We start from the raw sequence: 15,022 nt of genomic DNA on the forward strand, positions 1-15,022 counted from the left end.
ATTGATGTTATTTGATCATGTTTCTGATGCTGTCTGATCTCAGACAAGTTTATACATTCAGATCAAGATGCTTTCTGATCTCAGTTGAGTATAAATTCAGTTTAAGGTGCTGTCTGATGAATTTGCCAAATCCCTCTGATTTTATTTGTTTTTTAAATACATTCATCTTTGAGATTAGACAACTCCTCGAGCTGAATTTGTGGTGTGGTTACAAAAAGTGTGTACATGATCCCCCTGGCTCATCTCAGATGAGTTTATAGATTGTGGTCATGATGCAGTCTGATTTCAGATCAGTTTAATATTCGTCATGTGATGTCATCTGATCTCAGGTGAGTTTATATATTCTGCACATGCTGCTGTCTGATCTCAGATGAGTCTCCATGCTGAAGCAAGGCGCATGAGGAGGGTCTCAGCACAGCCAAGCCCGCATCCGATGCATTTTTCACATGGACATGGGTGGAAATTAGGCCTCCGCTTGCTGTCCGCGCTGGTTTATCTGCATTTCCCCGGCAGGTCATTACAGCCCGACAGGAATATAATGGAAACAAGTCATTTTCTCTATCGGTGGACAGTGAGAACATCATGTGTCAGCGAGCTCTACCAGCACTAGCCTGATGATGATGAGGAGGATGATGGGAAGCTATCTGCTAACTCAAGGATGCTTTACTCCAAATAAACCCCCAACTCATCCATGTTCTCGATTTTACCTCATTTAACGGAACGCCGCTTATTTTTACCGGTCAATTTTTAATCATTTTAGACTTGAAGGGGATATTTTATAAAGACTCGCAGATATTTTGACTTAGCTTCGCTAGCTAAGCAGCTGTTTGCTTAACTGTCAGAGGATATTTTCAGCAAACGGTGGGATTTACAGCAAAATAACACACGAATCAGTCCGGTAAAGAGTGTAAATGAGACATCTGGAGGACTGAGGGAATTAATTCACAGAGCAGATTAAACGACACATCTCATTAAATGAAATAAACGGTCCGTAAATAAACGCTTGTGTTGTTAAACTGTTAACGTTAGATGCAAAGGTGGCCGCGCTGACCAACAAACATTTTCTAAAAGCCTATTCGGCGACCAAACAAATAAATACAATTTGACTTATATAGAAACTTAAGTCCAACATCACTGAAATGGCTGAAGAGGCGTTTCCTTTACATTATCTGGTGTGGAACAATCAATACCAAGAACTGGACCGAGAGCTTCAGGAAAAGCAGGTGCATGGAGTAGTTTAAACTATTTATTATTTTAAATCATGGGCTTTCCCCTCTGTTAATATGTTGTATTTTTCTTTAATGTGTGTGTGTATGGGTGTGTTGCAGCATGAGATGCAGCGGCTGGATGCGCGCGGGCGCACGCCGCTCGAGCTGTCAGTGTGTCTCGGGCACCTGGAGTCCACGCGGGTCCTGCTGAGACACAACGCGGATCCCACACACAGCAGCACACAGGGCTGGACAGGTACCGCAACCCTTCATCAACTACTTTAACCACTTACAGGGGCCATTGTAGGATTTCAATATCAGTTTAATTTTTTTTTAACATTTTGTTTGTATACCAGGGTAGGCATGAATACACCACCTATCAAGTTATTCCCTGCTTATTTAATTAATTTCTAACTAAACTAATATTCATTAATATTGATTAACAATATAGACTAGCTTTACTTTATATTACTGCAGTTGTCTAGATTGTCTATATTTTTTTCAACATGTAATGTTTTAAATGGTATTCTTTATAACCACATTTTTGCAGTAAAATTAACTTCAAAGATCTACATTTTCATTCATGGAGACGTGGAAACTGTGCCATGGTTTAGTGGAGGATTCCTGTCACCTGGTGGAAAACAATAGCCTAGAACTCTAGACGCACCCTAGTGGCAGCAAATTTTATTTTCGTCTAGCAACTCTACGTTGGCTTGCGAGCTGGAAAAACCCAAGTCTAGTCAGGCCAATCGGTGGGCGGGCTTAACAAAATGACAGCAGACTTGTGACGGTTCTGCATGAATTCCCTGCTACTTGAAAACAAAGAAGATGGCTGCTGCTGCTGGCGAACAGCGGTCTTTCGAATCGGCTTTGGTCGCGACTCTGGAAGACTTGGAGTTAAGCTTTTATTTGAGAAAAGAACAAAGAATGGTGTTGTGCCGAATTTCGACCCCCACCAAACGATTACCCCCCCCCAGCACTGGTAGGTTTAGGATTAGTTGTGGGGGAGGGGTTAGGATTAGGGGCGGGGTTAGGATTAGGCAATCAGGTACTGACTTCAACTGGGGGATAATAATTTGGCAGGGGGTCAGAATTCGGCACAACAACGGCACTGAAGTCATTCTTAAAAAAGGAAGATGTGTTCGGAGTTTTGCCGACCGGATACGGCAAAAGTTTAATCGATCAACTAGCTCCGCTGGTGGGAAAACGCTCTGGTTGGTTGTAGCGCTATCCTATTGCGTGCAGAGGGAATTTGAAAGACAACCGTTTATCCCGCCCCTCGGATTGAGCCCTGCCAATGGTGTGTTCCCAGACCCAACATCTTGATGTGGGTCTGGCTTGTCAGGCTAGGAAAACAAACACTTAACATGAAAATGACATGAAATTACCATTATAACCAGTAGATGGCAGCAGAGGAGCACTCATTAGCTAATTTGCCATTTCCACTCACTTTTATAGTTCTTTTTTACGTATTTTGCTTTTGATTTATTATAAAATGAATGTTATATCAAACCAATAACTGGTTGTTGTTGTCAAGCACATCATTGTTTGTTATGCCAAGGCTGAGTTACCTACTCTTGTTATGCGGAGAAGTTAAAATTTTGGTAGTTTAATTCTAATCCAGCAGTGGTTTTATATAATATCTCCTTATTTGTCTCTCAGTTTATCCACTTCAAATGTACACTCTAATCTTTGCTCAAATAACCTGTTAAATCTCAATGTTCCTTGGGTGTGAACAGAGCTTGGAAAAAAGATTTTAAGTATAATCCTTCTGTTCCTTGAAATAATCTATTATAAGCTACATGCTTCAATCATATATTCATTTAAGGTTGTAGGTAAAAAAAAAAAAGTCCCACCATGTGCATCTTTAGTAGGCTATATCTCACGGGTGTGTTGAATTGTGTGTGCAGTTTTGCAGGAAGCAGTGAGCACTGGAGACCCTGAGCTGGTGCAGCTGGTCCTTCAGTACAGAGACTTCAGAAGAGCCACAGAGAGACTGGCTGGTATTCCTGAGCTTCTGAGCAAACTCAGACAGGTGATGCACACGCACACACACAGCCTGGTTGAACAAATAACAAAGTAATAACTCAACAACTATAAGTAAATCCAACCTTTATTGCAAATTGCGGCTGTAGGATTGTTTATATTGTTGCAAAATGTAACTGTATTATCACCCAGTTCTAATCTGCATTAAAATAATGTAATCATTAACATGATTTTCTGTAAAGCTGCTTTGAAACGGTGTGTATTGTGACTGATCAGGTACAATGTTGTTTTGAATCAACATCCTCTCTCAGAAAGCATTCCAGCTTGTTGTCTTTTCCTGCAGGCACGCGATTTCTATGTGGAGATGAAATGGGAATTTACTAGCTGGGGTAAGCTGAAGAGCTAAAATGCTGGGAAAGACCCACAAACTCATTCGCTTTCCCTGTAGATCACTACTGTCCTAGATAGCAACTTTAACCAATTCAGCACCACATGCGTGGACAGCTCCTGTGATCAATTGCTCCTGACAGTCAGTTGTCATTCTCTTTCAATTGCTCAGTTCCTCTAGTGTCGAAAGTCTGTCCAAGCGATGTGTATCGTGTATGGAAAAGCGGTTCATGTTTGCGGGTCGACACCACTTTGTTGGGCTTTGAGCACATGACCTGGCTTAAGGGCCGACGCAGCTACATCTTTAAAGGTGGAGGTGAGTCTTTAAAGAGGTCATTTTATCATATGTAAGTTTTGATTTTGTTTTTAGGGTTTACTAGAATAGGTTGAATGTTGAAAAAAAAAACTAGGGCTGTCAATCGATTAAAAAATTTAATCGCGATTAATCGCATGATTGTCATGAGTTAACTCGCGATTAATCGCAATTCATCGCACATTTTTTATTTGTTCTAAATGTACCTTAAATTAAAACTTCAAGTTTGTAATACTTTAAATCAACATGGGCATGGATAAATATGGATGCTTTATGCAAATGTATGTTTATTATTGAAACCATAGTCAACATAGAGCATGACGACGAGTCGACGAGACAGGTTTCAAAGGTCATAGATGTTTTTCAAAGAACTTGTTCATGTCTATTAGACACATGTAGAAAGAACAAATAAATACCAGGTTCCCATTACTTCTCTTTCTTTGCACTGAGCAATTCACTAACACAAACATGTTTAGATTTTTGCATGACAGGGCAGCTCTTCTGAAAATGCTAAATGTACATTTATTATTTATTATTACATTAGTTTGTCTCTCTCTGTGCCCATTTTGATGAAGCTAAATTCTAAATAAAACTGTTTTCATTGGTATATTTTACTGTTTCTGTAGTCAAACAACGGAATGAATATGTAATAGTGACTGAAACGCGACCCAATAAACATAACCAGCTCTCCCTTCCAAGACGTTAATCTTGGACGTTAAAGCACAAAAATCCTGATAATCGAGCCGTCGTCTGATGAAATCAAATACACATAAGATAAAGACAATATTTGTGTTGTGATTTCGGCTATACTTGCATGTAAAATTAGAGAAGCAACACAATATCTGTGTTTAACTGAATTAAAGTGATGCTCTCTAAAGAGAGAGAGAGAGAGAGAGAGAGAGAGAGAGAGGTGTGTGCGTTATTAACGCGCTAACTTTGACAGCACTAAAAAACACACATTATTTTCAGATATTTGACATTGTTGCAGCACCTCTCTTCCCAGTCTGTCAGTAACGCTCTGTTTAGTTCTGTCTCTGTGAAGCCCCTCCTTCTGAAAAGTGAAATGTGCTCTGATTGGTCGGCTGGATCAGTGTGTTGTGCTTGGGTGTGTGTTTTAGAAATGTTACTCCTCTTACCATAACCACGGGTTTCAACACTAATAACTCAACTCAATCACCCCTTTATTTTGCATGTGCCTTGGGTGGGAATTATTTAAATGAGGAATATAGTGACGTGTTCGTTCCTAGAAGAAAGCTCAAGACCACAATCGAGGCGTTTCAGGGAGTTCAGAAACACTGCTGACTGATATAGAGAATAACTCCCTTTGGAGTGACTTTGTAACTTTGCAGACCTTTTTCATTCTCAAACAGCAACATTACACACAAAGAAAGTTGATAGGTCCTCTTCAGGGGTCTGAAGTGGCTTGTGTATTTTGCAGAGAGTGGGGCAATGGTGATGGAGGTGGACCACGAGAAACAGGTGGTGTACACAGAACCGCTGTCTCTGTCTCCACGCGACACTCCCTCACTGCTCGCCGCCATGATGCCCTCACAGGAGAACACGGCCCAGAGACTCACCTCTCCTATAGTGTCCACTCATCTCAACACACGCAACGTTGCCTTTGAGAGGTACAGGAAGAGTATTCCCACAGATATTAATCACTGTCTGTGAGGAATTCTTACCTAATTCTCTGTTCTGTGCTGTACTGTAGAAATAAGTCTGGGATTTGGGGATGGCGCTCAGAGAAGACAGAGGTTGTAAGTGGATATGAATCAAAGGTGGGTCTAATTTTTACTTTAAGCACTTTAAGAGGCATTTAAATGTGCAGTAAGCGATTTCTGAGAAACAGATTTGAAATTGACACCCAAACAAACAAAGCCCTCCCTTTATTGCTCCGCCCCTCAAATAAGAAACAACACGCTATGCAACATTCAGCTTGAGCAAGTATGGATGAATCAGCGGTGATTCAAAAACAACGACAGCATATCCGAGTAACCAATGTTACTCACGTATAAAGCAGAAGCAATGCAACCTCGGCGTCCATTTTCAAGCCTTCCTGCTTCGGTCTCTCCAGCGCTGGAAATCTTTTCTAATTTTAACAGGGGTCCTAAAACTATTGCCTGATCCTAACCCTTCATCTATCAATTATATTCCTCTGACCTTTTTTTGTAATGTCTCTCAGTCACCTCTCTTTCTACAGTCTTTCTTCAAATCTCCCTCTTGCTCAATCTCTCCTCCCCCATCATGAGTGGACACGCCCCTACTGCTGATTGGCTATAAGTGTGCTGTTGTGCTCTGTGTATTGGTTTGTTTTTTTATCATGTTTATACAGCCAGGACTATACACAAACACAATATTTTTGTTCAGCACACACACAGAACAGACATCTAGCAAAAAATGTTTGTTTAGGTGTTGATTTAAATTTTCAACAGCGTTTCTCAGAAATCGCGGACACTTTATTTTACAGTGTCCTTGTTAAATAGGTTACATATACTTACCTTAGTAATAACAGTAAATTATGCATAATTACATACAACTAACCCTCAACGAAATCCTAATCCTACCCTAACCCTATAGTAAGTACATGTAGTTAATTAATATTACTCAGTACTTAAATATATAATTACACTGCAACAATGACACCTTAAAATAAAGTGTAACCGAAATCGCTTACTGCACCTTTAACTGAAAACACCTGTGCACCGGGACTAAATGGGCTCCCTAATTGCTTTTTATAATGACATAATTGTAGGTTTACAGTGCCTGTAATGTGGAGTTAGTGACACGTTCTCGGACTGAACACCTTTCTGATCAGGACAAGTGTAGGAGTAAAGGTACATAAACCCATACAGTTAGAAAAATGCTGCTGACAGTCAATTTAACTAATAAATATACAGTGTGAGACTTTTGTACGGTCACCTTCTACACACTCCTGGCCTCCTCTGTGCTTTCAGGATCTAGAACTCCCCTACAGTCGTTCCTCGGCATTGCTGAGCAACACGTCTCTAGCACTGGGGTGAGTGCGATCAGTGGTCACTTGCATATCATTTCATTTTTTATTTACATTTTCAATATATTTGGTTTTTTTTAAACTATTATTAGAATTTTTGTTTTAAAAATATAAAGTAATAATATATTTAGGAATTAAAATAACTAAATATTAAAAATAAAAAAATAATTTGTGTTTCGCTTGTATGTTTGACTTGTGATGTTCTTCCTCCCTTTTTTTTCTTTTCTTTTCTATTTATTTGTTTTGAATAATCCCTGTAATGCCAAAAATGATTAAAATGATAAAAAAAATAACCACAAACATAAAAAAAAAACTACCATTAAAAATGTTGGGGTTAGTTTGATTAAAAAAAAAGAAAAAGAAATGAATACTTTTATTCAGCAAGGATGCATACTGATCAAACGTAAAAACATTTATAATACTACAAAATATTTCTATTTTAAACAGATGCTGTTCTTTAAAAACGTCCTATTCATCAAAGAATCTTGGAAAAATGTATCACAAAACTGTGCCGCAACTGTTTTCAGCTTTGATGATAATAATAAATGTTTCTTGAGCATCAAATCATCATATTAGAATGATTTCTGAAGGATCATGTGACACTGACGACTGGAGTAATGATGCTGAAAATTCAGCTTTGATCACAGGAAAAAAAATGCATTTTAAAATATATTACAATAGAAAACGATTAATATAAATTGTAATAATATTTCATACTATTACTGCTTTTACTGTATTTTTCTTCAAATAAATGCAGGTGAGCATAAGAGACGTTAAATGAGAAAAAAACATTAAAAAATGTGTACCAGCCCCAAACTTGTGAACACTGATTCATTTGTGTATTGTGCTTGTAGAGTCAGGTTTCTCAGTGCGCCAGTCCCCATAACCCAACAGCCATCACAGCAGAGGAGTACTTCGATGCAGAGTTTAATCTGAACGGCAGAGATATTGGGCGGCCCATTGAGCTTACCAGCAAAGTGCAGAGGTAACTCCAAAGTGCCATGAGTGAACAGTGTTTGTACGTGAATTATGAATATGTGGTTTGTCTCTATACCTCTGTCTTTCTCTCTCAGGTTTAAAGCCACTCTGTGGTTGAGTGAAGCTCATCCTCTCTCGCTGGCTGAGCAGGTGACGCCCATCATTGACCTCATGGCCATATCTAACGCCCACTTTGCCAAGCTGCGTGATTTCATCACCCTACGCCTACCACCTGGCTTTCCTGTAAAGATAGGTGAGAAGAAGAGACACATCCAGTTGATTTACCGTTTACATTCAACATTATTTCTTAATACACGTTTTTTGACTTATTGTTATTAACTTTATCTGTGCACATTAAATTTGTTTTTGATATCTTATTTAAAATATTGTTTTACTCAGAAATACACCAAAGATTGTTGCCAATGCAAATTTAAAGTGCCCCTATTATGCTTTTTCAGATTACCTTTTTCATTACCTTTCATGTAGTGTGTAATATGGCTGTTTGTGAATGTAAAAGGTCTGAAAGTTTCAAAGATCAAAGTGCATATAAAAAAAAAAGTTATTGTCTCTTAAAGGAACACGCCGACTTTTTGGGACTTTAGCTTATTCACCGTATCCCTCAGAGTTAGATAAGTCCAGACATACCTTTCTCATCTCCGTCCCTGCCGTAACTCTGTCTGACGCACCCACCGCTAGCCTAGCTTAGCACAAAGACTGGAGGTAAACGGGAGGTCTCATGTGACCTTGTTATTTGTACACGCTGTGACTATACAAATCACAACATGTAAATAGGAAAATGTTGACATTATTTTGTCACTTATTGGGAGCAGTATGCTAGTTGGAGCCATTTACCTCCAGTCTTTGTGCTAAGCTAGGCTAGCGGTGGGTGCGTCAGACAGAGTTACGGCACGCACGGACATGAAAAGGGTGTGTATGGACTTATCTAACTCTGGGGGATACGGTGAATAAGCTTAAGTCCAAAAAGTCAGCGTGTTCCTTTAAAAGAAAGAAGTGAATTTGAACTGCCTGAAACAAGGTTTCAGTAATTCCAGTCTTACTTTTCTAATTATTTGTATAATACCAGCCAACGGTCTTCATTGGCTGCCCGCAAACGTTTGCTTTGACCCTCAAACACTGTAGTTGTGTAGACCAATCATAGCAGACTTGGCCATCTGATCAATCAGAGCAGAGTGAAATAAGCGGGTTAGAGAGACTGAATGCTTTATTGAACCGTTTCAGACACTGTGAGAAAAGAGGTGATGCTACACTGTATATTATGAGAAAATGAAAGTGTTTTTTGACCTTGGATACATGTAAACCTATTGTAGGAGACCTCAAAACAAAATTAGGAACCTGTAAAATAGCATAAATTGACTTTAATCATGTCCTTACTCTTAGAAATTCCTCTCTTCCACGTGTTGAATGCTCGAGTGACATTCAGCAATCTTTGTGGCTGTGATGAGCCGGTCAGTTCTGTGACTGTACAATCTCCACAAGGAGTGACAGAGGCTGGTACGCATCTCTTCTGTTCAGGTAACAAGTTCCTCTGGCTGTAACTGTGCTGGTTGTTCACTCTCACATCACTGCTTTCAGGTCAGACTCCTCCTCCTCTGCAGTGTGAAGTAGACCCGTCTGTGTTTGAGCCTCCCCCAGAATACACCACACTTGGACCAGGCCGCAGTGAACCGATGAGAGATGAGGATGATAATTTACTGCAGTTCGCCATACAGCAGAGCCTGCTGGACGCGGGAACAGAGAGTGACCAGGTATTGGCATCTATCAGATAGTATGTTCATGAACCAGCATTCAGACTGTCTGATGTATATTGCACTTTCTCGATCTGGCAAGCTCTATTCTGATTGGCTGGCTACACTCAACTTCTCAGAGTCGTGCACTTTTTTTATCACTCTGCCTGGAAACAAGATTGTTGATTTCTGATTTTGAAAGAGAACAAATCTCTGGATTAGATAAAAAAAAAAAAAAAAAAAAATTCTTGCATAAAATCTTTCAATTACTGTAGATATCCAAAAAACCTACAAATAGAACTGTATTTTCCACTTTATGTCTGTGAAATAATCAATACATGTTATTTTCGGGGCGAAAATAAAGTCGGATTTAGGTTAAATTCTGTAAACCTATACTGCTCTGCAATTATTACATTATTGTAAAATACACAGCAAATTACAGAATCCAGACATAAGCTCTGTTCCCAAACCTTGTGATCTTCTAGGCTCCTGAAACAAAGCCTTTGCCAAACACATATCAAGGGCAATGCTATGCTAATATATTTTATGGCCCAAATATAATTATATATATTTTTTAAATGTTTTGCTTTGGTTTTTTGTTGCACTATACAGTATAAAGCATGGGAAGTTCATTTAACATCCAAGTGAAAATGTAGTACTTTATTTCATTCTATTTTCACAGGTGTGATATATATATATATATGTAATTTTTTTTTTTTATGTCCCTGTAACCTTGGAATTATCTAGCTATTTTTTCTGTTACTTTCATGCAAAAACAAAACATTCCATGATTAGTAACTATAGATATATCTGGACAGTATATATATATATTTTTACCAAAATAAGCTGTTACCATAGACCAGCCATCATATCAAATTACATAATTATCTCCTGATTCATTTATTTAACCACCATCTGATTTTTTTTGTGCTGTAACCAAGAATGCATCCACAGATGGAACCTGACTTGTCGTTATTAATTTAATTGAACCATTCATGTGCACAACGAGCATGTTTGCAATGCGGCAAAAATCATGTTAATGCAACATGAACAGATCTAAGTAGATGCTGAAATCAACACTTTTCTTGATTAAGTAGTTCTAGAAGCCAGAATATTAATCATGATTAGTCAATGCTAAACAATTAGCAGACATCAGGTTTTCGTTATTCCCTCCACTGCTTTCCACCCACTCCATCATTTCTCTTTCTTTTCCTGTGTGTTTTCTGTAGGTGACCATATGGGAGGCTCTCACTAACACTCGACCATCTTCTCAGCCTCCGCTTTATGAGGAGGACTCTCAGCTTGAGAGGTGTGTGGATCATCAACGGTGTGTAGAGTGAGTGTGAGGATGTGCATTTCGGTTGTTCATCTGCTTTGAAATGTGACTGTGTTTTTGATAGGGCGATTCAGGAATCTCTGTCTTTGTCACTGGTTGGAGGGGAGAGTGGAGAGTCAGATCCTGGCCTGCCGTTATCCCCATCTGATCCCTCCCTCAACTCACCCCCGTGTTACAGCTCACTGGCCGAGCCTCGAGCGCCGGGAGCGTTTGCCGTGGCCACCAGTTTTGATGAACAGCTACGCATCGCAATGGAGCTTTCATGCAGAGAACAAGAGGAGTTAGACAGGTACGAATGATGTAGGAGCAGAAATGACAGAATCCATATACATAAGCTCTGTTCCCAAACCTATTGAGGGTCGACCGATTGATCGTTTTGCAGATTAATCTGCACCGATAACTGATTGTTCCAGCATTGTTCCATCCATACCGATAGTTTTTCCGTGTTGCGTCCGTTACTGGAGCGGCTGAGAAGGGTGCGCTGTCATTATACAGTACCAGAACGCCATCTAGAGGCGAAATAAAAAACTACCACTGACACCTTGTGGAGTTTGTTTTGACACGTGAGCGGGACACTTCAGATGCGAATTTAAAACAGACAATGAAACTGTATGTTATACAGTACACTACCGTACGTGTTTTCATATCATTATAACGTAATACATTTGTTGACTAGATGCTGCATTAGTGGAGAACAGCAGTATGATGCCGTTCAGGCTGAGAGGACTAACATTAGTACAGATTGGTATAGATTGTTTCAAAGCAGCTTTACAGTGATAATAGGGAATTACAGTAACAGAGATTGTTTCGGCTTTACAGCAGCTCTAGAATAAAGTTATTGTCCAGCTAAAGTTAGTTTTGATTGATTGATTGACTTCCGTGGCAAAGGTCATTAGTTATTAACTTAGGGGCCGCTAACACGACGCCGTTCTAACAGAAAACACTCAACGTGCTCCGGCCCGCTCATCTGCACAAAACAGTGCCTGTTGGCTTGAGAATGCAAACCCTGAAATAGATTCCAAGGTGCAAGCCTTGAAAAATTTAGAAAAAGAAAAGGTTATCTCTGCGCAAACCTCAAAAACGCAAACCTGCCAAAACGCTGATGCACATTCGCATCACGTGTTTAGTCTATAGGTATGCGTGTTTGAATATATATGTGCGCAGGCGTGTAGTCCTTCTTTATAAACCAACCCTCAACAAACTACTTGTCTGGCCTTAAAAATGTGTAAGAATTATTTATCGCTTCCGCGGAGCCACGTGAACCGGAATTATCCCAACAATGTTTTATCTGTACAGAGGGAAGGAACAATGTGACAAAAACACACGCAAGTCCAACCCAAATGTTTACTGTCACGATTGTTACCATCTATTTGCATTAGTTAATATCCAGCTGGTCGCTTTAATGCATTCGTTATGCAGCGAAGTTGCATATTTAAAGCTAGTGACGTGAGAAAGCAAACTGATGTTCATGCAGCCGACAGAAACATATAAAACGCATTCGATTTCAGTTTGGGTTTTTTATCATTACTGTAATACATATTTTGTTATTTTGATTAGATAATCAAGTATTCTAAAATAAAAGCAAATAAAGTGTGAGTATACATACAGTATAGGCTACATATTTGTATAATTTCAATGGCCTTTGTGTGTAGATATTTAAAGATGGCCGTCTTTAAGCATGACTATTTGGATTTATATGAAATAGTAACACTTTATGAGTCTGTTTGCAACATAAATAATGAACAATACTTTTATTAACCTTAGTTAATTTCAACATTTACTAATACATTTTTAAATTTTTAAGTTGTCTCTTAACATTAGTTAATGCACTATGAACTAACATGAATGATCAAGGTATAATTAATATATATATTTTATATTTAAAAAGTACAGTACTTTTTCATGGTTCAGTACTGTTGCTACATTTTTGCAATGAAGTTCATCACAATTGTATGTGTTATGTTTGTTTTCCTTCAGTATCCATTTAAAAAACTTATCGGTTGATTAATTGTTTATCGGCCAGCATGGGCAAACCTACTTATCGTTATCGGTAAAACACACTATCGGTTGACCTATACTTTCAAGGCATCATAGACTCCTGACACAAAGCCTCATTTTTAAATAATTATTTTGTTTTGTTTTGTTGCACTATATTCAACATGACAAGAACATTTACTTCACACTTTTGTCCCTATAACATTTTTTTTTTTCACTTGTAGCATTATTTATATGCAATATGTCAGTTTCTAAGAATCTATATTAGTCAAAAACACAAATATAGTTTTTCGAATGCGAATCGAATACGAAAATACGAATTGTTTTTCGTATTTTCATTGTGGCAACAATGATGTTCTAAAAACCTTAATGTTTTTCCTTGGCGATTTTGAAAAGTCGCCGTTGTCAAAATGATCCCGTTCACATGGATACACGAAAACGATTAAAAAAGGCTGTATTATTCATGCCAGGCCAGTAGTTGGCGATGTCACTTTGCACACATAATATACATATGTATGGCGTCACCTATTTCACAAATTCTAGTTTTTGTAGTTTACACAGAGACGAGAACGGTAATGTTTTTAGAAACTAGCACTTAGAAACCTGTTTTTTTTCTTCTTCAAAAGTTTGCGTTTTCAAGCCCCCAAAACGGTCGTGTAAATGAAAGGCCAAAACGCATAAAAGGTTTTCTGTTTTTAGTTGAAAACTGTGTTGTGTAAACGGCCCCCTTAATGTGAGCGATTCATCTCATGAGTTCAATAGAGAATAAACGTAACTATTCAAATTAATATAAAACGTGGAACAGTTTATGTTTCTCCTCATTTGTATCAGCCAATAACATTCCTCCTTTTGTTCCCTAAAGGAAGTGGAGGGAAGAGGAGGATGAGCTGGAGAGGATACTACAGCTGTCTCTCACAGAGAAGTAACTGTAGCAATGCTAGATGTGGGTTTAAAGGAGTAATTTATTGGTTGTGTTTTTTTCTGCAATGTTAAATTATTATTCTTATAGATTTATCACTTTATTTCTTTTCCAAAATAATAAAGATGGGATAGCAAGAGGAATTGGAGAGAGTGTGTGAGTGTGTGTGTGTGTCAAGACTGAAACAATTCATAAGACATGATAAAACATGGCATGAAAATGTGATTGATTTCCTCTCAGTTCCACTGTCTTTTGAGTGATACCAGGTCAACTTCATTGTATAATGATACAGATGAAAATGTGAATATAAATTATGAATATTGATGACTATGATAATGCATAAAGGTAAAGTACTGAAAATACTATTGCGTACAATAATGAGTTTACGTATGGTGGATGATAACATGATAATAACATGAAAGTATAAGTATTAAATGTTGCTCAAACACTTTCACAACAATGACTTCTGTTATGATGTTTTTGTGTGCATGGAAGCGACCATCTTAAGTCTAAGATGTATAGACTATAAGGAACTTAAAATATATTAGCATCAAGGATGTAAAGGGTGTTGTAGGCTTCAGAAAAGCTGCCGTCCACACAGATCTGCATCTGCACAGCAAGTGTGATTTAGATGCGCCAGAGTTCCAGTGTTTCTATTATTAATCTTAAACTGCTGTCATTTTGTTATGTAAGAAAGCTGAATCATCCATTATATCTGCAGGTAGTTCTGCTCTTGGACGGTGGTTCTCAATCAGGTTCAGCAAACCTTCAAGGGGGTTATTTTAACTTCATTATAATGCTAAAAAAAATCAGTTTCTATCTATCTTGCAAAAACAAAATACGGAGACTGTTTGTATTTAAATAGGCAAATGTTTAAGAGTCTATGATTGGATCAGTGATTATTATGTTTTTAGCATGTTATATGTTTGGCGACAGTTCTTCTAACTCTAACTGATGGAGTGTGTAGCTTTTCATTTCTTAAACAACCATGTAGGAAGACACATCATGGACATATTCCAGGATGGCAATGCCAAGATTCATCAGGCTCAAATTGTGTAATAATGGTTGGTAGGATCATGAAGAATCATTTGCACACATGAATCGTCTCCTCTGAGTCCTTAAATTCAATGAAAGTCTTTGGGATG

The 15,022-nt window shown here is 38.3% G+C and overlaps 1 protein-coding gene across 2 annotated transcripts; it reads left to right on the forward strand.

Moving 5' to 3' along the window:
- Nucleotides 1-206: 206 nt before the first annotated feature.
- ankrd13d (ankyrin repeat domain 13 family, member D) lies at nt 207-14,339 on the forward strand. Of its 2 annotated transcripts, none has more exons than XM_081382616.1 (16): nt 207-1,223; nt 1,329-1,464; nt 3,119-3,243; nt 3,538-3,583; nt 3,754-3,897; nt 5,333-5,522; nt 5,606-5,672; nt 6,647-6,728; nt 6,849-6,910; nt 7,759-7,889; nt 7,978-8,135; nt 9,281-9,394; nt 9,476-9,648; nt 10,857-10,936; nt 11,028-11,252; nt 13,821-14,339. In XM_081382616.1, exons 1-16 carry the CDS (start codon nt 1,140-1,142, stop codon nt 13,882-13,884), a joined length of 1,881 nt encoding a protein of 626 aa, XP_081238742.1. In that variant the 5' UTR covers nt 207-1,139; the 3' UTR covers nt 13,885-14,339. The 2 variants fall into 2 exon arrangements, with proteins under 2 accessions (XP_081238742.1, XP_081238741.1); XM_081382615.1 differs by having other exon boundaries at nt 369-1,223; nt 10,857-10,954.
- The last annotated feature ends 683 nt before the right edge of the window (nt 14,340-15,022 follow it).

The sequence above is a fragment of the Scardinius erythrophthalmus genome (genome assembly GCF_964197995.2).
Source record: "Scardinius erythrophthalmus genome assembly, chromosome: 13".
Lineage (NCBI taxonomy): Eukaryota > Metazoa > Chordata > Actinopteri > Cypriniformes > Leuciscidae > Scardinius > Scardinius erythrophthalmus.